Genomic DNA, 24,113 nt, shown 5'->3' on the forward strand with positions numbered 1-24,113 from the left:
TGGATGCTAAGAAATCCTTCTGTGCTCATTGCTAAGGCTGCTGATGCTGCTGCCACAAACCTGGTGTTTTCCTGTCTTGGTGAAATATTTTGCCACACTCTTTTCATTGTTAATGGTATTTAATGCAGACTATAATGTGCTACCATTATCCCTGGCCACAAAAAAAAAGTAGTTTGTACCTGAAACTGCTCACAATCCCTCTGATTTAGACTTTATCTGCACTCAAGATCTCTCCCAGTATAACATTTTAGTAGTTTTTTTTTTCCTTTTGGATGTAACTGTAACATCAATAAAAAGCGTCAGTGTGCAATACAGTACAAAACCACCCTGCTCCCCTTGCTGTATAGGGACAAGTACATGACAGAATGATGTTTTACAGGGCTCTAACAGCAGCCAATGGCTTGTAGCACTTTAATTGCAGCGGTATATTTAAAGTGGCACAATTTTGGAGTGCAGACGAAGCCTTATTTACCACTTGAGGTATAACAGCTGCATAAAAAATTATACCCTACAGATAAATCACCCCGTGACAGTGGCAAAATACTGCATTTAGCATCTCTCTGTGCTAGTAGGAGTCTCAGCAAAGCCTCAGACACCTGCTAATGGAAAATAGAGAGGCTGCTTATTTTTATTACCTTCAAAGTTTTTGTGATACTAAGCTTTGGATGTATCAGAAATGACTGATTTTATTCCCCCTTTGGAAATTCAAACTTTGCTGAAATAGAAAGAAAAAACTCCTAGTGATTTCCTGGGATTTTTTTCAACAAGCTGTGATACTGAGATTTTGCATTCCCTAACCCAGCTCTGTGCTGACCATATCTCAGGAGACCTTAATGTGGGGAAGAAAATTGAGCTGCATTGTCCCCATTTAGTGGGGGGACAATTTTTTGCCACTGAGACACAGAATATTTGTCACCTGGCCACTTCTCCCTGAGTGTCAGGTAGGTGCCTCAAGCAGTCAGGTTCCCAAAGTAAATGCAAACTTCCCAAGGGTGTGATAGTGTCTATCATCTGGGAACAGCTGGAGTATGAAAAGGTATCTGAATTTTCCCTGTTTTTTTCTTCTTTTTCAAAAATTCAAAGGGGATTTTGGGGTTTCCTGGAGATTCATTTTCTTTTATCTACCATCTGTCCCAGCAATTAGTTACTTAAACAGACAAAGCTTAAGAAAATACTGCCCAAGAATGTTTTTCTGTTTTGTTTTTTGAAAGCAGTTTAGGCTCTGTTCTGTTTTTCACTAAGCTGAAATCATGACATATCGGAAAGCACAGCTATACTTCCTTCTTTTTTAACTCCTTGTGTCTTCAGGCTACTCAGTACCTTTTTATAAGTGTATAGCTTGCACTTATAAAGAGAGACCAGGGGATCAAATTAATATTTCTACTAATTATGGCAGTTCAGCAGGGCAGGACTGCAGAGCAAGGAAGTGCATGGCAGTGGCACCTATTCCTGCTGGCTCTGAACACTTCTGCACAACTCACACCAACTTTACCAAACCACCAGAAGGAATATTTTTTTTTGATTCCTGATACATTCAATATTGCTTCTTCCAGGTCATAATCATTCCACTGATGTCCCACTGAAAAGTTCCAGATTGCCACTGAGCAGGACTTTGTCACAGGCCTGTTGTCCCCTTCCCACCTGGCTGGGGATGGCTGGGCCACCAAGACAAAGGCCAGCATGGAAATTATGAATCCCAGGAGCCAAAACCACCTCATTTCCAACCAGGCATGTGGCCCAAAGCTGGCTCAACAAGGGACCTTCCTGTTAATACAAGGTTTGAAGGTGAGATATGCCTTCAGGAAGTAAGGCTAATACACAGAATTTAGGTATTTTCAGAGCTTTGTTAAAGTTTTAGTTCACTTTCCATTTTTACTCAGCTGATTCTGCTTTGGCTTGATAGCAAGGATGTAGTGCAACTCTAGCCTTGAGACAGAAAGGTACTGACTAGAAAGTGAAAAGCTATCAGCCTCAGCAAGCCTGCAGACATCATGGTTCACTGCCTAAATTGCACCCATACAGCTCTCATCATAAGAAATTTGCTGGCTAAGTTCAGGGGGAGGCTAACCTGCCATTGATGTATAAACTTTCTAATTAGTTGTTGTTTTTGTTTTGCATGTAACTGTTCCTAGAAAAGGGTTTGATTTTATTTTTAAAGCAACTCTGAAGTAAGCTAGATAGTAATGAAAGCAGTCAAATGCCCAGTAATTGATTTTTTTTGTTTAATAAAATGGGAAGAAATAAGTTCTGCGATAAATTGGTGGTTTTAAATGCTGGTCAGGACAAGCCTCCTCCAGCAGTTTAAATTCCTGTAGTCCATTCAGCCTTCTGCCTGTTGGCCACAGCTGCCAGCCAAGGGTTATTTACTGAGTGCCAATTGTGACAGGACATTTTGCAATGCTGAAGGACCAAAGGGCACAGCACAATGTGCTACGAAAAAAATGCCTCATCTTAATCGGGAAAATTGTGAAGGAAAAAAAAACCTCAGCCACCACAAAACAACAGGTATTCAGGACTTTCTGCCTGATAAAGATTGAAAAAATATTTTAAACCTCATTAGAAAAATAAAGTTTGCCTATTTCTCCTGTTTCATACACTGTGCAGGGAAGGAACACATATGCTGTCACATTCATATTTTACGGCCTCTTTTTTTCCCCCCAACCTTCGTACCTCAGATTTGAACTTTAAACTTGTGACAGTGTTATGTTCATTAGAATAAAAATCACTTGCTATTTCCATTGCAAAGCTCCCCCCCAGAGGTTATCTTAGCTGTTTTATAAATCATATCAGGAGGAAAGCTGGCATAAAGGTTGACAGCTCACTCTAGATAATCACTTCCCCTTCTCTTAAGTGACTTTAAGCAGAAAGGAGCATGTAGCTTGCCAGTTCAGTTTTTAGTGGTCAAGCATCCACATCCAACCACCACCAACACAGTGACTAAATTAGCTTGTAAGTATTTTACTGAAATGCAGGAGGATCACAGGAGAAGGAATCTCAAACATTCATCAGCTATCAAGACATATTTTCTCTGTCCTTCCAGGGCAGAGCTCATTACACAGAAGGACATGAACACCAAAGCCCTTTGATACAGGGTCCTTGAAGGGAACCTGGGGTTCAGATTACTGTTGATTTATCAGCTTCCTCAAGAGCTGGACTAATTAGACTAATGGCTTATAGGGGATATGATTTCAACATTAAAGTCCTGTATTGTGGAGGCAGACAAATGAAGCAAGTTAAATCTTGTAGCAAACAGAACCTACAACTCAGGACAACAACCCATTAAGTAGAATCTTAAAGGAAATAAACACACACCAAAAGAATCCTGGGTTTAGGAGAAAAGGCCAGTTTATGTATTATAATTTTTCTATATAAACTAACAAAACTAAATCCTAATACTCTCTCAGAGAGACTGAAGCAATCCAGAAATGGTGCCACATCATCCCAGGCTGAGTCAGAAGAGAAAACTAACCAAGAAAACTCTCTTTAACACCTCACTTCCTTATGAAAGGCATTTTTCAATCAATAGGGACTCCCCACTATTTCTTTTGGGCTTTAAGGCAGAGAGCTTGGAAGACAAAGGGTTAACTATAGCAGGGGGAGCACAGGAAGCAGATGGACAACCTTTCTTGGAAGTTGGTTGTGATAGAATCAAATATTAAGGAAGGAAAAGCCTGAGAATATTAGCCTGAAACACAAGTATGATTCAACTGCTAATTACTCCATCTATCCCTGAAACTGTTGTCTCTCAGTTAAATGAGGATAATAAGCTTGCCCTTTATAAAAAGGCTAGTCCTGAAAGTGAATATCAGTTACAAAGATACAGGGAGCTTATTTTCTCACTGTCTCATAACACAGAATCAGAAGAAAAATTCAGCTCAATGCCATTAGGAAGAATAAAATCCAGCCCTGAGAAAACAATAATTTTTTTACTCAGCTTATAGTTGGACTTTGCCGTTAATTGCTCTTGGAAGCCAAGAACTTGACAAGGTACAAAAAGGAACTGGATATTTATGCAGACAATGAAAATTATCTATAGGATTATTGATTTTGAGGAACAAATGTTAGGAAAATATATTAAATTTCATACTTCAGATATTTGGCAACTATAAACTTAAACTGAGCAGCTTAAACTGACAGACACAAAGAGTAGTTAACAAGGTTCCCCCAAATAAATAGTTAACTGTAGTGTTGTGGACATAAAGGAACTTCTGAAAGTAGAAAAAAATTCTGAATCTTTGGCAATAATTTGCATGAAAATACTTCCAGTTAAGAGATGTTACACAAAGCACTACCATTGCTGTTCTTACTGGTTCTCAGCCTTTTATTAAGTTGTTCTTAGCTTTTACAACATCCAGCTTTTACAGGAACCAGATGAACCTTACATCTAGTACACCCCGGTAGCTTCAGAACTTGGCAGCCTCTTTACAGTGATGAAAGATGTATATATATAAGTATTATTCCTTTATTTACACACACAAATCTTAAAAAGGTGAAGGAATACATGAGGCAGCAGCCAGCAAAGAGGGTCAGAGTTGAGGGTGTGTTTGCAGGCTGGTGGGAGGACACTGAGCATCCTTCATTACCAGATTCTTGCAGCATGGTACTGGTCTTCATTTTTCAGGTTCCCTCAGAAGGAACCTGAAAGAAGGAGAGGTTGTAAAATGCAGAGATTCCTAGTCTGAGTAATGCTTACCTGGCTTTCCAACATGGGAAATTGGCAGAGCTGGGTGTGCACTGGCTGTTTAGCAGATATTGTGCCTTGCTCTCACCTGTCACTGGGTTCAATGCCCGGGAGCAGAACTGGGAGGCAACTACAAAGTCAATATTGTTCCTGCTCTAAAGGAAGAAAAGAGGTAAGGAAACTGAACCAAAACCTCTGCATTGTGTCTTCCACCTATCTTCACACTTACTAAATGCAAATATTTGGTAATGAAACATTAAATTAGTGTCACTATTCAACTATTAAAAGAGAGGCAATGACTGAGGGAGGAAGGACCATATCTGATTTCTACTGCAACTCCCTTTAGAAGAAAAGTAGTTAGAACTGGCTTAATTTTTAATGTAGCCATTAACTTCTTAAATGAGAATCTGCTGGAACAAAGCTGCAGCTATTCCAGAGCCTGGCTGAGGACTGTTATTGGATTTAAAACTGACTGTGCTTTTAACTTTGCAGCTTGTGATGAAAGAGATTGGTTGCATCAGTGGGAGTTCCTGGCAAGACTCAGTTTCCCAGAGAAGAGCTTGCCTTGGGTAATCTCACAGAAAAAGAAACAATGCAATGTGGCTGTGTGCCAAGGTCAGTGACAAGCTTAGGACACAAAATAAGAATTTACTGGGTCCATTGTCTCCAGGAGCCCAAGTGACATAAAGCATCTTTCAAGAAGCCAGAATATTCTTCTCCCACTGGGAAACCAGTTTTGCTGTGTTTTGCTGTTTATTTTAGCTTTGATCAGAGATGTGAAAAGGCATGGGGTGGTGCTCACTCCTGGCAGTGTCTCATGGCATGGTTTCATTTCTCCATGTACATTCCCTGAGGGACAGAGAGACCATTCATGGGTGCTGGGAATTGCTTGGGACAAGGAATGCCTTGGAAGCAGCCAATGGTGTGTGTGTGCGTCCATTTCAACAAGAATTAATGGCCATTCCCATTCTACTTTTGATTTGGACTCTGGAGATATTCTTATAAAAATGTAATTTCCGCAGAATGTTTTCTGAAAGCATCAACATGAGCTGTGGGATGAAGATATTGCCTTATTTACTCCAGACTCACCTTAACCTTGCCCCAATTTTACACAGTCCTTTTGCATTTTGCTGTGAGAGATGCTAAGCCATTAGTGTGACTACCCTGTTGTACTAACCTGAAATTATTAAATTACATGTTGATGAATTTGGCTGCATTTCCTGGCTCCTTGAATGGGGACAGTTCAACACAATTTCTAACCTGCACATGCTTGCAGCCTGGGGGCTGTGAGTCATGTTTGCTTTAAGAGAGGCAGCACTCCCAGACTGTCACTCACCTGGGTTATTAGAAACAGAGCACTTTAAGAATTACTCTGCCACCTCCTCACCTCTAAATATAGCTGGTGTGCGTGGGTCTTAAGCAGTTTAGCTAGTCTGAGGAAAGGTCTCATTCCAAATAATCAATTAAAAATCCATCATTTCAAGAACTGTGCAGGCCTCAGGCCAAATGCATCCTGGATGTAATACCTTTGACTGCTTAATGCTGGTATTAATTATTTGTATTACAGCTGCAGATCTCAGAATGAAATTTCTCAGCACTACCCAGCAGCAAGGCCTGTTCCAAAGGGTGTACTATTTAAGCAGGCATGATGGACAAAGAGCAGCAGCAGAAAATCATCATTATTCCCTGCTTCACGGATGGGAAACTGAAAGACAGATTCAATGACCTGCCAAGGGTCACATAGGAAAAGGACTAATTCATAAATCCCACCACAAGGTCTTAAACCATGAGATTTCCTCTCGTTCTTTAATCAATAATAAAACACCACAGATGTCTAAGAATCTAATATCTGCAAAACTGCTCCAAGGTCTATAGGCATGATACAATTAATTTCCATTAAGAGCAATGTGATGTGAGGGCACTCTGTAGTGACCAGAAAAGTAGGCCTTGCAGACTTTGCAGTTTTTAAATACTGTTTTTATAGGCAATATAAAAATCAGAGATAGTCTCATTAAAATAAAAATATGGGGAAACAGTTGCCAAACCTTTGACCCAAGTTAAAACCAAACGAACTGATTCAGGAAGTAAACCAATGTTTTAAAAAAAATCAGGTCTAGAAAAACCAAAGTCTTTAAGTGAAAATATTTATAATAAAAAATTAAATAAATTTCATTTAAATCAATTAAATTAAAATATTTATAATTTTCCCTTTCTGAATGAGGATTATGTTTCTCAGTGTTGTATGTGTTGTTTGACCTTTAGGGCTGTGCTCAGCCACATTTTTTTAACTCCTTCCTCCCCCACTAGCACAAAGGATTACCAAGAGAAATTCTCAAAGATTCGCCTGCCTTACAGACTCGGATTTCAGGAAAAACATCAAGTATCAAAGAACTTGCAACGTGATCACAAGCATCAGCAGTGCTGAGTTGCATGAGACAACACCTGCAGGTTACAAGGAAGAAGTTAAGGAAAAGTTCACCTCACTTAGCCACCATAGGGCTTGCACCGGGAGCTTCCACAAACACCTCAGCTCCTTCTATCCAAATCCCTCTGCAGTTTCTTTCATGAATTTCCACAAATCTAACAGGAATCATCACCAGGTTGTACAATATATAATCAGACTTTACCAGGTATAACTTCTGAATCTTCCTGTCACCTTCTATTATGGTTTGTTAAACGAGTAGAAAAAATAAAATTAAAAATTTATTACTGCTCCAATAGGCCTGAATGTTGCAGTGAGTTATGGTCATGTCTAAATTCTTGTGCAATGTACACATTACTACATTAATGCAATTGCACAGTTAAGCACACATATCCATTTTTAGGTGTTGTGACAGGTCTGACTTTTATTTTGTGCTTTGGAAGGATGTAGCTAGAATGGAAGCTGTAGCTACTCTTCCAAATAAAAAAATCAGACAACAGCACTCAAATTATTTTAATACAGCATGCTACACTTTTAGCATTGATACCACCAAAAAATAGAGAAATAAACTTGTTTCTTTCTTACAACCAGTCTTAAGCCTCCAACATTCCCAGTAGATAAATCAAACTGACAAAACATTAAAAAAACTTTTGGCCAGCACATTTTAACCACCATTCTGGAGAAATGTAGAAATTCTGGTTCAACCATTCATTCTGTAGAAAGACATTACAATACAATACAGTACAATACAGTACAATACAACACAATAAAACACTATTTTCCTTCCTTGCAGTGCTACACAATGAACTTTGATTCTCTAAGGAATTTGTACAGGGTGCCACCCACTATTCTTTGTTGAAACTATTGCACAGAAGTGAAAAATCAAGTTCACTGCTTTATCAGAGGTGCCAAATTTACTGACTTGCATGGACTAACTAGCTGGAAACTTTGGCCCATCAGTGTTTATTCTGATAAGATATCTCCAGCTGTTGCAGGGTAAAATTCTCAGAAGATAGATGCCATTGCTGTTGCTTTCTGCACTTGTGAGAGGTGAGCTGCAGATAGGCTGTACTCATTCAACATCTGCTCTTAATCTTCTTCATCACCAAGAAAACTTGAAGGAGGTGTCACTACTTGTGACTGTGGTTATTTTTCAAAATTGTGAAAATTAGTAAAGTCTTTTGTGTATCACTGAAGCTGAATATGAGCCATGTCCCAAAAATAAGAAAAAAAATATCTGTTGAGTTTCATAGGACTTGGTCTATTGCAGTGGAAGAAACAAATCAACTACATTTATTTCTACAAGAATAGTAGTCAAAAAACTTGAATTCAAGTCAGTACAGCTCATCAAGCAATATCTGTATTTTAGGTGTTTCTGAACATATTGTAAAAGGTCATGAAACCTTGTAGGTGGCTTGTTTATTCAATAAAATTAGTGAAGGAAGGAAACCTGCACTCCTCCTCATGGAATTAATGTAATGCCTACAGATTTTAACAGCACCTTCTGTAGAAAGCCAGTAGCAGAAAAATTGCATTCAGGCAAATCTGGCCACTCTGATGTGCCCTTGACCTCCCTGATGTAGCATTAATATCAATTTATCTGCCTTGTCAAGGGAAGAGTAGAGGGAATACTGAGCGGCAAGAATGAGTGATAAGAGTCCCTGAACTGGTTTCCAAAGTAGAGAGGGCACAATTTCAAAGAGACTTTTCAGAGGCTAAAAATGAGATGGTACACCTGAAATTTCAGAACTAGATGACTGAAGTAACTTCACGAAAGTTTTAAAGAAAATATGAATGAAATGTATTGGTGACCCTATATAAAATCTAAGAATGTGTGGCTGGAATTTGTCCTTGGCTTGGAAGATTATGCAGGGCAGCTAAAGGGGCTCACTTATGAGCAGCTCTTTGTTTTGGCTGCTCTGGACTGGAAAGGCAATGCCATGTCCAAGAATATCATGCAGTGCAATGTTAGCAGCTGGAAAAAAAAAAAAATTACAAAGATGGAAAAAATCTACACTCCCAAACCAAGAATAATCACTTTACTCTGTTAAGAGTTAATTAAGTACATTACAAAGTTAAGGGGCACATTACAAAGTTAAGGGGCAGTAGTCTTAACTTCCTCCTGTAGTCTTGCCCAGGAGGAACAGTCAGCTCCAGCAGAAGGAAAAGACAGAACTTGGCTTCCATCCTTCATCTGAAGCTTCCTCTTCAAGGCTTCTCCCACCTCTTCTTGTAGATCATTCAGGTCTTTGCTGAGGTAGAGTCCAGGCTGTGATCTGTACAATATGGGAGACTTCTGCCAGGGCAGTACGGCATGGACTGGGAGGAGGTGATATGTCAGGGATTTTTGCTTTGATCTTTTCTTGTGAAGCACATTTCTCCAATTCTCTTCAACCTGAAATACCATGAATATCCTTTATTCTGCTTCACAAGAAAGTAATTATTGTTGTACAAAGACAGTTAATGCTACCATTGTAAGCAAACATTCCTTTTGCCATAGGGACCTGTGTGGAAGTTAAGATAGGGTGAAAAACACCAAGAGCTCAATTCCAAATAGCTTTGGTGCAGCTACCAGGGTGGGAAGCCAGTCTTCCACAGAAAGGAGAAAAATTCTGCTGTTCTTAAAGTGGGAAGATGCTCAGTTTGTTTTAGGAACCCTTTCTCATTCTCTCTGGTGCACAGCTCCAGCACTCTGGTTATATGCTAGACATATGCATACATTGATGATTCACTAGAGCTACTGTCAAGGACACATTTTCCCCTCAGTTTCAGCACACACAAATATGTAGTAAAATGCTTTCTCCTGCAGGAAAGTGGCTCATTCCTGTTGGAAGAAGGCAAGGTCAGCTTTGCTATCCCTGCCGTGTAAAGAGGCACAGACATGGCTTTTCAAGGCTCAGAAAAGCAGTGTGTTTTGCACCAAGAGGAAGTGACCTGCCTCAGATCTGTAACATCTGCTGTTACAGATCTGTGTATGACTTCTCTCCAACTCTGAATTCTACACTCCTTGTCAGGGTGCTGGAGATGGGAATAGAAAAGGGGTGAATTCAAGGTCTTTCCCTGCTGCATGGTAAAAATTCTCTGCTCCTCCTGCTTGCCTCCACCCCAGGCAAAGCCTGTGGATGACTTCCCTGCAGAAGGGCACAGGGAAGTCTTTCAGAGCTCCTGTGTGCAGTGCACACAGGTAAGAAAAATCTGGCCTAAGTGTGAAAAGACAGATTATAGTGAAGAAAAAACAACAACCCAACAAAAACTTGCACAGCTCCCAGAATTACTTTATTGAGGATGCTATTTGTCAGCTGCTGGATAACAGAGCATACATTTTGAAACAGGCTGGCAATTCCATTTCATTCACTCTTCTCTTTCCTATTCCACAAGTGTCATTGAAGGTAAGCAGCAAAGTCACCCTCTTCATGAATTTCTCAAACTGAAATGCTCTCCTGAGGATTGTTATCCTGCTGCTATGTGATCTAGTCGGGAAGGCTGCATGTACCAAATTAAAGAGAGCTCTATGAATCAAAGCTGAGAGACTTGGTGCTGAGATATATAATGAGCACAAGAGCACAGGAGGCCCAGTCCTGCTCCCACAAAAATGAGCAGCAAGGGTCTGATTCTGATTTTGCTGATCCAGCTATAAATCAAGAACAAGTTCAGTGAAGCACACATGAGTAAAAAGTGAACAAGCAGTCTTTCAGCCATTAAATTCCCAACATATCATGCACTGTGTTTTGTACAAAACATTGTCCCAGCTTGACTTTGCCTGCATGGCCATCCTGGGACAAAATGGTGAGGATATATTCAAAGCGTGTCTTAAGAGAAAAGCAGTTCTGAAGCAGCAGAGGAGAGGGTTAGCAGAGCCCTCTGTGCCCCACCAACTGCCCAGCAGAATTAAAAAGAAACAGGGAGCCTCTCAGAGTCCAAACTAAGCAAGTTTACTTCTCTTCCCCCTCCTGAGTCCTGGGCTGAAGGCAGGTTTTGATGATCAGATACCTGTTAAGAGATTCATAAAATTTTATGAGCACTCTTTATTCAAGAAAAATTGACAGTGCAGCTGAAAATACCTTTGTATTTTAACACTGAAAACAACAGAGAGAATCAAGCCACAACATGTTGTAACAGTCAAAAGATTTTCACCAGGACTTGTTAGAATTGCAATGGCAAGGAAATTAATTAGTTGCACCAGAATGGTTATAATGGTTTGGAGGGAACAAAATATAAATAGTATTTCTGTTAAGGCATGGTATTCTTCAGAATAGCAAGGCTGAAGCTTTAAGAAAAGAAATTGCCCATATTTATCAGAGGAATGTATGATTTTGTGATGTTCTTTGTAAATAGGATCGCACCAAAGAAGATCATCACTACTGAAGAGAATAATTGTACCTCTATCTTATCACGTTTTTATCTTTTTAATGAAAATTGCCTGGCAAAGAACCATACACTGGGTCACAACACTGCCCAAAGAGGATTTATGTCTGAGTAGTGACTGAGTATGTATTTGTAGCCTATTATTACTGGACATTATAGGGACCACTAAATGAAATATGGTCCCTGACCCAATTAACTTTTAAATCAATTACACAACTCCTTTCTTCTACCAGCTAAAAGATGCAGTAAGACACAGACTCTTGTCTTGCTACAGTGGCTTGTTTGTCTTTATTTCCCATCCCAGGGCTTTAGGGAGTGTATTTCTGCTAAGTATTTCTGCAGCTGTTCAAAAGCAATCTGATTGCACAATACAGTATCTGAATAATTGTCTCAAGTGACTATTAAAGTCTGCTGCTGCCCCATAAAACCACGAGGAGCAATCTTGCACCACAGCAGAAAATATCCAAGAGCCAACCCTGCAGAGTGTCATTTCTGTTAGGAGAGAGCTGCTGCACTGAGTGGAGATTCAGGAAAGCAGAAGGAGCACAGGGAAGGCTCTGGACCTTAAATTGTTTCTTTTCTTGCTGACTAAGCAAAGCTGCTGATTGCTAAATATTGCATTGTCTGTATTCATCCCTGGCCAACTGTAGCCAATGGGCAGACATGGAGGAGGACTTTAACCTGTTACACATGGAATGTTTGTCCTCCTCTCTGCCTCTCTGTCTCTCCTTAAACCTTTTATACACTGCACTAAAGGAACCCCTTTAAAGCCTAAAGTATGGTAATACAGTTTAATTGTGGTTGGTTGGGCTGTTGGGGATAAAATGAGCTGGTTCCAAGTAATTTTGCTGACTCTAAACTTGGCTCTGTACAGAGAGCTGGAGGAGGGGGGATTACTAATAAAAATAGCTGTGCTACCTGGGGAAGCAGAAGTACTGTTAGACTAGGCCCTAAAGTTGCAGATAATTGATTTTTTAAAACAGTGACATTTGCCTCACACTGACTACACAGCCTGCCTCTTAACCCTTCTGTAGGAACAACTCGCACACAAATGTAACTCCCAGACAAGCACTCTCTGGGCACTCTTTTCTAACTTAGCAAAATCTACTCACTTTGCATTCATTACACAGCTCCTTTCAGTCTTGGAGCTGGACACAGCTGAACAGTTGCAGGCAAAAATCTCCTTTCTTTCATGCAGGATGAAAATAGACACCCCAAATTTGAGGGGCCTGTTTCTTCTACCCACATCCTCTAATGTAGAACTTCCACTGAATCCCATGCACAGTCCACCAGGTAGTGATACCTGCCTGTTGTAAGGACAAGTGATCAATATTTTACTTACATGGAACATTTAAATCTTTCAGATGGTTACTCCTCAAAAATAACCATTTGTGCAATAATATCTCTCTCCTTCCCTGCCTTCAGCTCTCACAATCATCACCCAAATGCCAGGCAGAAGCTGCTTTATTAGCTAAGCATGGTTCACATCCCATTAGTGATATATGTATGTACAAATAAAGTGTTAAGAAACTCCAATTTTAGATGATGAATAATGTGCAAGGATCATTTAGCCTATTGACATTCAACTGTGATATAAATCCAGTTAAGATTAACAGAAACCAAAGGTTCAAACCATCCTACAGTGGCATAGAAACCTCATGAGAAAATGAGCTTGCTGCAATCCCCAGGGCCAAGGTCTTTCACTGCCTTACATAAATAGGTACATCTACACAAGCAGTACAATGTAGGATCTGGGAGAGCTTCAGAAATCAACTTCATAACTCTACCAAATTATCTATAGACATTACTAAGCCTGTCTGTTTGCAGGTATTTCCAATAACTGCAAACCTTTTGCTTGTATACTTACAGAAATATCTTGTCTGCACAGATAAGTTAGCAACTTGCTAGATACTTTTTATCATCTCTGTTTTCTCAGTTGCTCACTCAAGCCTTCTGTGTGCAGTTGGAATGTCACTGTGGCAAGAAATCTTCAAGTCTGGTCTCCAGCTTTATAATTTCCATGTGTCCCTGGAGTAGAGAAGTAGTACAATAGCAAGTTAAACCCACTGGACTCTTATATAAATGATCAAAACCTCAGTGTATTGAAAATCCTTTTGCTCTCTACACTCAGTCATTTCAATCTGTAAAGTGAAATTTGAAAAGCATTCTGCTTTCATAGTGAATATTTTCTCCTTCTGCCTCTTCAGTGTTATTTTAAAGGATCAGATTTTGTTCTGTGAGCTGTGTGTAATAATGTTTAACGAATAACTCTCTCATTGCATTAGTTTAAAAGAAAGTTACTAGGGGGGCTGCAAAATCTGTTTTATGGGCATATAACATCTTTCTTATGTCCTTTAATGGTAATAATATTTTTTTTCCTAGCCAAAACAATTTTACAGCTCAAATAGGATCACAAAAGCTGAGTGAAGCTTTTCCCTCCAGTTCAGCATGGGGTTCAAACTCCTCACCACACATGCATTACTGCCAGCTGCAAAGGTGGTTCTGTGCTGCAGATTTATTTTCAGGAGCAACAGGGCTGTTGCAGTATTCTTATGCAGTGAAAAAGGAATAAAAGAAAAAAAAATCCATATTTAGACCTACTAAAAAGGTTTTCCTATATGCCTGCCAATCCCTTTCTGAGTTGTTTCTCAAGTGGGATATCAAACTGGTAGGAATTATAGATTACAGATAATTTTCCTGTGTTGTACTATTATGTTATGATTGCTCTGCACCTGACTTTTGATCTGGAAGTTTTTAAGTAACTTTAGATGATGACTTGATAATGATCAGTAAATGAGCTTTGTGGGGTCTCTGCACAATGATAAATGATGTATATATCATATAGATATAACCAGCAGATGTAACCACTCCTGTGCTTTGGGGAGTTTTTCTCTCCAACTGCCTGTTGGTCACCACCCACTGTGACTGGTCACTTCAATCATTTTCTACTGTTTTTGTCTTACAAGTGAGCATCTGGAATTCTGAAAAAAATGGCAAATTCCAATACTGAGAATGTTGTCCTCTAAACAGTGGCATGGATAAAACATTGGATGGACACTGCTGTTTTGGTGTTAGAAACTCTACCAAAAGGCAACTTATTCCAGAGAAGCCTTCACGGAGCTATACCATGCAGAAAGAATTCCTAAAGGATCCTTTCTTGCTATTTTTGAAGCAGTTCCCCAAACAAGCCAGACAGCAGCTTGAGATCTCATGTGGAAGAGGAAGTGTGTGAACCACAGTGAAATTACATAGGTGTCAACATTTAATATAGTGAAAGTGCTTGCTAACCAGAAGGTGCAGATTTTAGTAGAGTAGCACAAAAAATTATTCTAGTCCATCATACTAAATATTTTTGTAATGCTTTTCTTGTAGTATTTAAACAGTATTTCAGATTTCAAGTTAAAATATGGATTGGATCTTAGTGTTCATGATCTGATTAGTGTTCACCAGTGCTCTGCAAAGCATTGGTTTATTTAATGAAGCAGGCATAATTTGCCAGTTTTACTTGAAGAAAAAACTGATTTACATTATCAAGGGGGTGGTGAATAAAAGCTTGAGTGTGGTGAAAATGTACTGCTGCTACCTTCTTTACCACTCTAATTATGGTGAATAGATGGAGCCAGAGAAGGAGACAGAACAGAACAAGCCTGATCAATACTTGCCTCTCTATTGCCCTCCCTGCAGTTAAAAGAGAATGACTGCACTTATCTGGCCTTCTAGGGGAGTATCCATTCCTTGATGGAGGTTAAATGAAAAACTCTTTTATTCCTACTTTTATGCTGACCCTAAACTCGTGTCCTGATTCTATAGGAGTCTCTGGCTACACAGATAGTTCTTCAAGTCGATGGGAAAATTGCCATGAAAAAAGGGTTGCTGACATGAATGAGGCTTGCAAGATCAAGCCCTTCATGATCACTACAACCCTGGGCTGATGTGGCATCCCTGATTTACAGGAGTAATCCCATTAGCATCCCAGGGACAATTCACAGGAGTAAGAACTGTGGGAATGGGCCCCTCAGGAGCAACTACCAGCACAGTTATGTATCCAGCCTCACTCAGATCCTGCCTCACAGCCCTGCCCAAATGTTCTGCAGGCACTTTATGCTGAGAGGAGAAAATAGACCTTGGGCACAAGTTCACTTCTGCTTTACAGTGCCACTTTGGCACTCTTATTCTCTGCCCTCTAAGAGTCTTCCCTCTAAGAACCTGAACCTTTTAAGTGCTTCAGGGTCTGCAAGAAATCTTGGTTTCTCTCATTTCTTTCTTTCTTCTTTCCCTCTCTACCTTTCTTTTCCCCCCCTCCCTTTTTAACATTTCCTTTTATTTCTTAGTCTCCTATTATCTTTTCTTTTTATCCTTTCTCTTATGTTGCCTTCTCCTTCTCATTTTGTTTATATTTTGCTCTCTTCCGTATTTTTTCCCCACCCTGCTTTGTTTTAAAAATTCTTTCTCTTTTCTCCTTCTTTCTTCTTTTTCATCCCTTCCTGTCCTTCTCCCTTCCCCCTAATCTTCTTTCTCAGACTCAGAGGTATTCAAAGAGGGTAGGAAAAAATTAACAAGGTGTTTGCCTCAAACACTGGGAGTATAGCAGCTTTCCCAGTTTCAGAAATGCTTTTTTTAGAGTCACATAAATCAATCTGAATTTCCAGAATCTGAAAAACTGGGACATAAAATCCAAAGGAAATAATAATAGAAATAATAGAATTTCTACATGCATTTCTGCTTCTTTTTATATCCTATCTACAAAGAATGAAAATCACCTTTTCCCTGGTTTTCTGTTGTTTCCAGGTGTAGTTCTGAGAACTTGTGTAAATCAATTACCAGCTTTTCTTCTCAAGTGTAATAATGTGTGTTTAGTTTTACAGTTAACTTAATAGGTTTGTCTGCTTTTTAAACTGACTGTGAGTAAGGATTAGAATGCCAAACAAACAAAAAGGTGGCAAGAGAAGATAATTACAGTCTCATTTCAGTCACACCACGTGATCATGATATGTGTTAGGCGTGGTGAAAAAAACTATGGAGACACAATTCATGCCTTGAACTAAGGCATGAGCTGCGGAAATTCTTCCATGTTTTTGAAATAAATCCATCCCCTGGGATGGACTTATGCTCCTGTGAGTTTTTTGGTTGATTTCAGCAGAAACACTGTTTGCCATGTTCTTACTGAGAGCGAAGGTTGTTGAACCCAACCCCTACCAGCATTTCAAAACGGTTCTGATACTACAGAACTGTGCTACAAAGTCAAGACCAGCAGGACAGTTCTGTTATAACGTGTTAACAAGATTGTTAAAATTTGAGCTCTTGCTCAAATGAGCTTTACTGTGGTTTATGATTTTAGAGAAGAGTTATACAGGAATTTGATATGACATGACAGGACATGACATGAAGCATAGAAGCAACATCAGTAAGTGCTGAATATATGTACCTAAGAGTAGAGATTTTTTCATAAGAATGCAGATTTAAAATTTGAATCCCTTTCCTATGGTGTACACATCTTTAGGATTAGCTTTGAACCCTTTCTGTGCATCTGAGTACATTTATGTCTATTTTTTTCAGTCTTTCTTATCATGAGCTGCTTAGTCACAAGCATTGCTCCTGTTGAAGAGGAGTGCTATGGGGATTGCATAATTCTCCCTGAACAACAAGGGGGAAGCTCGGACACCAGGCTCCCTCCATTCATCACACTGTAGCACATTGGTATGAGAACTTTGTGGTCAGTTTCAGAGTTCCTTAATTTTCTGTTTCACTTTGCAAAGCAACGTGATGCATATCTATTGGTACAGCGCTGCTGATGGCTTGGCAATACAAGCAGCTTGGCAATACAGGTTTAATTTTTTTGCCCTTTGGTAAAAGCTAAGGCCCACCAGAACAAGGGAGGGGATGAAGTAGTGAGACTTTCAGAGTAGCTTTGAGCCCTCTCGGGAATTTGCACAATCGCTGGACTTGGCTGTCACTACGAGTGCCTGTCTGGGTGACAGCCCTTGGCTTCCCGCTGTCCAAAGGTGTTCAGACAGCAGAGCTCTCCCTCGCTCGTTCTCACACGTTTTCCCTCCCTTCCTCCCAGCTTTGCCGCTCTCCGGGCTTGACCCGCCGCTCCCGCCCCGAGCCCGCGGGGCTCGGTGAGGGCGGCCCGGGCGGGACCCGCCTCCGCGGCCGGCGGGGCGAGGCGGGGCCGGGCCGGGCCGAGCCGCAGTGTCCGCCGGGGAGCAGCGGGGCTCGGATCGCCGCGGGCACGGCCGAGGTGCGGGCGCTGCGAGGGGCCCGGCGGGGCCTGAGCCCGCCCGGGTGCGGGAGGGCGGTGCGGGGAGCGCGGCGTGAGGGGCGACCCGGGGAGGCGGCATCTGCGTGGGGGCCGGGCCGGGAATCTGCAGCTGGATTGGGAGCGGAGCCGGCGGCCACACGGCGCTGGGGGAAGTCGCGTTTGGAACACGCACAAACAAGCGGCCCGGGTGGGCCCGTAGCAGCCCGCGGCCCCGGGACACGCGTGGCGGGGGCGGCGGGAGGGTCTGAGCCCGGCCGCTGCTCTGGGCCATACCATTATTATTACCATTTTTATTATTATTATTACTACTGTTACCCATGTACATCAGGCTGTTTGTGACCGTAATTGGCATATCCCTTAAAACCCCGTGCTGTTTGCGTAGTTGGGGTTTGTTTTTGCAGTTTCTGCTGGCGCTGAAATCCCGGGTTTTTCGGGGCCCTTCCATTTTGTGCTGAAGGCAGGGCCTGGGCATGCCGGGAGCTCGGAGGGCAGCGAGGGGAGATGGAGAAATGTGACAGAGTTCCCAAAGTGTTGCTGAACACTGTCCCATGCCAATGGCTTGGCATCATTCTTGGATGTATTTTCAGCATAGTTTAGGGGAAAATGCTCTGGCGCCGCGAATTTACTTTTTTTTTTGTTGTGTGGAACACTGTGTGCTCTTTGCTGTGATACAAAGTTAAGAGTACAGTTCTGTTGTAACATGTTAACGAGATTGTTAGAATGAATAGGAACAGTCCATTTCTGAGAGGAGCCTTCGCCAAGCCGCTGTTTTATCTTGGGAGCTGGACTGTAGTGAGAGAGGAGGGAGAGTTACAATGAATTAATTTCCCAGGGTCTGCAGACCCTGTGCTGGGCCCAGTGACCCAAGGAGAAAAGACGGAGCAGAATCCCATCACCACAGCAGGCAGGTCCAGGCAAGGCTTGTTTGAGCTTTGTTTTCAATGAGCAAACAGCTGCTTACTTCCATCCTGCCCACTTCCTCACCAAGGACGCCTTCAGAGCAAGTCTTCCATCCTGCCCTTTGCTTATCAAGTTCCTCTTGTTTGGCAATAGCTGACTGTGCTGAAAGTGAGATGAGGGGTTGTTAAAAGTGTAATCAAGTGGATATTAACATTTTTATTACTATTGTTAAAATTATATTACAGGAAGTGAGTTAGCTGTAACAAAAAAAAAAAAATCATTTATTTCGGTCTCTAGTGAAGCTAAGACATCCTAGTTGTATGGACTCCAATCATGAAATGCATGGTTGAAGTACTTGGTGAGGCAAAAGCCTGGGTGTGTGCAGGGCAAAAATTGAATGTGCACGGGGATGTGCTCTTTTTTTCCACCTGCATTCACTCCTCAGCACCTCTTAACTTTCTGGTGTTGATAAAAGGTACTACCTCCATGGGATTGTGGATTTGGCACGGTCTCATTGGAAAGAGACTTCATTAGTTTAAACCTCCCATGATAAAAGCAGAAATAGTCCTCTCCTTTTTGTCATTACAACTTAATCTTTGCCTGTGAGTCATGCTAAAAGCAATTTTTAAGAACAAGGTCTCAAAGGGGAAAAATGCATGTTCAGCTTGGTTTGATCACAAGTTACTGCTGGGTAGGAAGATACTGGTTAGTTTGAAAGCTGAAGTGCAATTATAATTGTGTCATTTTACACACAAAAAAGGGTAAGCAATACTAATTTTCCTCTTTACATTTCATAGTTCATAGTATTGTCACATATTCCTCCTATCCTGGTAGCTGCTTAGGGAAATTTGCTAATTCAAATGAATTGGTCTAAAATTGGTCTAAATCCTTGTGTTATTTCAGAAGAGTACTAATTTCTGTGACTAAGTGTTGTTTCTGCAATTACATTAAATATTTTGGTGGTTTGTACTTTGACAGTTTAATAAGCACTTATAATGGAAGCAAAATATTATAATTTATCATCTTAAGGTATTATATTATGCTATTGTGGAAAAAAAAAGGGTAGAAAATTGCTTAAAAAGAAACTTTCCACTGTGGCAGAATCATGCTGTAATTGCAGTGATACTTAAAAACCAAGGCTATTAGCACAATGTTTTTCTCAGAACTTTGGATTGCAACGATTTTTTTTTTTTTTACTAACTTTTAATATTTTTTAGAGGTCATCAGTGAGAAGGGGGAAAAATGGCGAAATCCACACAGTTAATTGACAATGAAGTCTTCAGGGCTTATGCTACTTACACAGGCATTGTTCTTCTGAAAATGATGCTAATGAGTCTGGTAACAGCATACTTCAGGATCACCAGGAAGGTAATCTTTTGGAAATACTGGCTGGGAGAACAGACTGACATTTATATTGAAATACAGAGATATCACAGCTATTTATATATATTAATGCATCTCTAGAATTCTGAGGCTGAGGATATTTCACAAATAGGGATCAAGGCTGCCTTGGAAAGCAATCATGTAACTCTCCTAAAATCAAACTATTTTCTTGACTTGTATCTGCCTTAGCAGTCCACAGAATGCATATGTTACTACATGTGTCAGCAGGGAGAAATCAGCTGTACATTGAGTCTGCACTGCCTGAATTAAATGTTGTTTTCAAGTAGTGTCTTGCAGTATTTTGAGGTAATAATGGGTCATCTGTATCTAAGAGGAAAGGGAGACACTTTCTTGGTCATAAATGAGAATGGGAATAAGGCTGTTGGATGCTGTTGTGTGTAGGCTTCTGCAGAAGGAAGGGATCCAAAAGGACTTTCAGAGAATTTGTCAGGAATGGGGAAAAAGAGACTTGAGAGCTTCCACCTTGGAGGTGCCCATGTTCTGTCAGCCTACTGGGGTTACTGCAGGCTTGTTCATCTCACAAGTAGGCTTTACCTAAGTGCATAAATTGCATTGCATTAATTTGTACACAAATGTACAGGCTGGGCTCAAGAAAGCAGCAAACATTGTATTATTCCCTGTGCTTTTAACTTCAGGGAAGTTAAGTGAGGTTATTAAGACATTGGTAAGAAGAGTGACCTTCATAGCAAGCTGCCTTGGCTGGGTAAAATATTTTGGCTGCTAATATCACTTGTGTGCTTGTGTTTGAAACAGGCATTTGTCAACCCAGAAGATACAGCATCATTTGGCAAAGGGGAGAGTGCTAAGAAATTCCTGAGGACTGATCCAGATGTTGAACGTGTACGCAGGTAATACACAGGAGCCTGAAAAAGTTATTTAAAATAACAGAATAATACTAAATCAAGGAGTTAATTCCACCCCATTCTCTGTCAAGCTCTGTGTGTGTTTCATGGTGCTTTATGTAGCAATCTAATACATTAATTAGTTTAAATGAATGAACCATTCCACATTCCAATGGTCAGTGTGCATTCTAAAAACAATAAGCCACTGTCTGGTTTTACTAGCTGACTCTTGGGTGGTGTCTTGTCTGCATGGGCAAAATGATGAGAACACTGCAAAATATGACCACAAGTTAGCTCATGGCAAAATTTTCTGTTTCCAAAATCCTACATTTTGGGATGCTATTTGATACTCCTGTGCTAACAAGGAAAACTTTAATCAAGTGCTTTCTATAGGATTATTCCTTGATGAAGCTAAGTTTATTTCTATGGCAAAAACTTGAATGTCAGTGAACTCTCCTCATTTAAATCTCCATTAGGGAAGACCTTGAAAATATATACCAGTGCTGTTTTAAGAACACTGCATCCTTGCAAATAATGGCTGTTGTTTCACAAAGCATGTTTCTGTGTGCCTCTTATGGATTAAAATCTCAGAAAGAAGAGCCTAATCTAAGTGGGCTGTAAAGATGTTCTGCTCCTTCCCTTTCTGCCCCTGAGTAGTTCAGGGAAGCTGTTGCTGAATTTAATGGATGTTACATAAAAGTGGAAACTTTTGTGGTGAGAGGTACTTCCTTTCTCTTCGCAAATTGTAAGGGACCAGCTTAGTTGAGACTAACTTTATCACCCATTTAATTCAAATTGCTGTGGTAGAGAAATGACAATCAGCATGTAATTTTCGCAGAATAGATTTTTAAAACACTAAATTTTCAAATCCTGTTTTGTGGAGTTCTCAGACATCTCTAGACCTAGTAAGTAAGCTTGGTTCTAGTTACTATGTTGGCGTTGCAGCATCCATATTATCCTCCCAACTCCCAATCTTAGTAGAAGTTTAATATATTTTCTCCTACAAGCTTCATGGCAACAGATAATGCCACATAAATTTAGCATGGCTTCTCTTTTGTATAAGTGATTGGAATGTGTTCAGTTTGTGGAGAAAAAAAGATTTATTTTTTCAAGAAAAAAAATTACTTTCCTCAGAGTACTTTTATGGGGAATGAGAATAAAAAAATCTGGAGGGCTATGTTTCCTTGTAATTATATTCTAAAAGCAGCTGCAAGACAGTGCCATGACCTGATTCCAGTTGGCTCTGAGATTGGACATCATTAGTTAGGCTTAGACATTAGATTGTTTCAATCAGTAAATTGGGCTGGAAGTACAATTTATCTAAAGAGGTGAAGGGAGCTGGGAAGGTTTAGGAAGGGGTGTGAAAGAACACTTCAAGATATATGAGTTCATTCTCAACACATTTTTAGTAAATTATGGTTTCAAAATTTCAAACATTTTTGCAGCTATTTTAGTGCTCAAAGTGAAGAAAGTGAACGAAAAGCGTAACTGTCACACCTGTTAGATGTTCAAAAATAACCTTTTTCAAGATGATGGAACTTCATGAACATTTGATGAACATAGCAGCTCCTATTTAGGATATTTCATATTTTCTTTATGGACACCACAAACTGGATTTATGGGATTAGAATAGTCCATCTAGACCATGAACTGTAATAGCTTCAGTCAGCCCTTCAGTTAATTGATGTTAATTGAGAGAGGCTCCAAGAAAACTGCTACCTCTTTTCTTCCCTGACTTTGCATTCTTGCACACCCAGGTGCACTCAGACACCTCATGTAAGTCCTTAGTATTACCAAGATCCTGGGGAAAAACGAATAGCTTTCATACAGAAGATCAGAAGCTTAAAAATGTGGGATGCAGCAGGAGAGACCAGAGTGATGGCAGGTGAACATGCCAAAATTGTTTCAGTAATGAATCAGGTCTCCTCTGCAGAGGAAGCCAAGAGTAGTTGGATAGTAGCATGCTCTGAAGATGTTGAAAAATAATGAGGCTTGAAGTGGTTTATTCAACAAAAGACAACACTTTAAAATTACTTTGCTTCTTTCTCCAGAGGCCACCTGAATGACCTGGAAAACATTGTCCCGTTTGTTGGCATTGGACTGCTGTATGCTCTGAGCGGCCCTGAGCTGTCCACGGCCCTGCTGCACTTCAGGATCTTTGTGGGGGCTAGGATCTTTCACACTTTTGCATACCTGATCCCTCTTCCCCAGCCTGGCAGAGGTTTGTCTTGGGCAGTTGGCTACTCAGTGACCTTCTCCATGGCCTACAGAGTCCTGAAGACAGCGTGGCTCCTGTAGCAGAGCCATAGCTCCCGTGTCCCCTTCGACATTCCACACCAAGTTCCCAGCGCTGTGCCATCATGTCTTGAGTGAGCCAGTGAGTCTTCCGTGCTAACTGGAATTCTTCTTTTCAACAAAAGCTTTTTGTTCCTGCTCAGAAGTGTTTCTTTTTTGGAGGAACAAAAAAAGAATCCTTCTCCCTCTATTCCCTGTGCATGGGTTGCACTGCCAAATACTAGATTGGATGTTCCCTTTGCAATTTGTCAAGTGCTTACAATTCTAAACATGCCATGATGCTGTATTGATAGAGTGTTTGATAATTTTCTACAGATGCACTATTTTTGGCTGTAGCTCTGAAGTCTAAATCAATAAAGACAAGATTAAAAAAAAAGCCTGTTTGTATTTTTGTTTTCATTTTGGCTCTTCACACTGCAGCCAGCAAATAGCATGTCACTGTGTATCAGGAAGAGATTCCAATCATACAGTTCTTTGAAGAGAGCTTACCTTAATAATAAGATATAACCAGTAATGCTAGTCTTGTTGTAAAAAAATCTTTGATGAAAATGTTTGTATAATCCACTTTGGGATTAAAAAACCTAAACCATTGCAGCTCCATTTCTTTCAGTTGAATAGATGAAAAAGAAAGAACATATTTGTGCTAAATTCTTTGGAGAAACTGGTAAAAATTTAAAGTAATTATTTTTGCTGGAGTTCTTGCAAATGTTCATTTTGTGACTGGATAAAGAGTAGACCCTTTGTAGAGGATTTTTTTTTTCTTTTTTGAATAAATTCAGCATAAAATGAATGACACTTGCAAATGTAGCTATCAAGTAATCCAGATGTACATATATAATTAGTTTGTGTGTCATACTGTCATAAATATGTTTCTGATAGGAAGTTTTGCTCTTTGCTTACATCTTCTTATGATGTGTTAATTTGAAATACATTCTTTAAAGA

General features: G+C 40.3%; 1 protein-coding gene across 1 annotated transcript; it reads left to right on the forward strand.

Annotated features, from left to right (window-relative positions):
- Positions 1-17,538: 17,538 nt before the first annotated feature.
- MGST1 (microsomal glutathione S-transferase 1) lies at positions 17,539-23,319 on the forward strand. The gene is made up of 4 exons (XM_074540068.1): positions 17,539-17,709; positions 19,848-19,998; positions 20,788-20,882; positions 22,928-23,319. Exons 2-4 carry the CDS (start codon positions 19,873-19,875, stop codon positions 23,172-23,174), a joined length of 468 nt encoding a protein of 155 aa, XP_074396169.1. The 5' UTR covers positions 17,539-17,709; positions 19,848-19,872; the 3' UTR covers positions 23,175-23,319.
- The last annotated feature ends 794 nt before the right edge of the window (positions 23,320-24,113 follow it).

Source organism: Zonotrichia albicollis, chromosome 4, assembly GCF_047830755.1.
Source record: "Zonotrichia albicollis isolate bZonAlb1 chromosome 4, bZonAlb1.hap1, whole genome shotgun sequence".
Classification (NCBI taxonomy): Eukaryota; Metazoa; Chordata; class Aves; order Passeriformes; family Passerellidae; genus Zonotrichia; species Zonotrichia albicollis.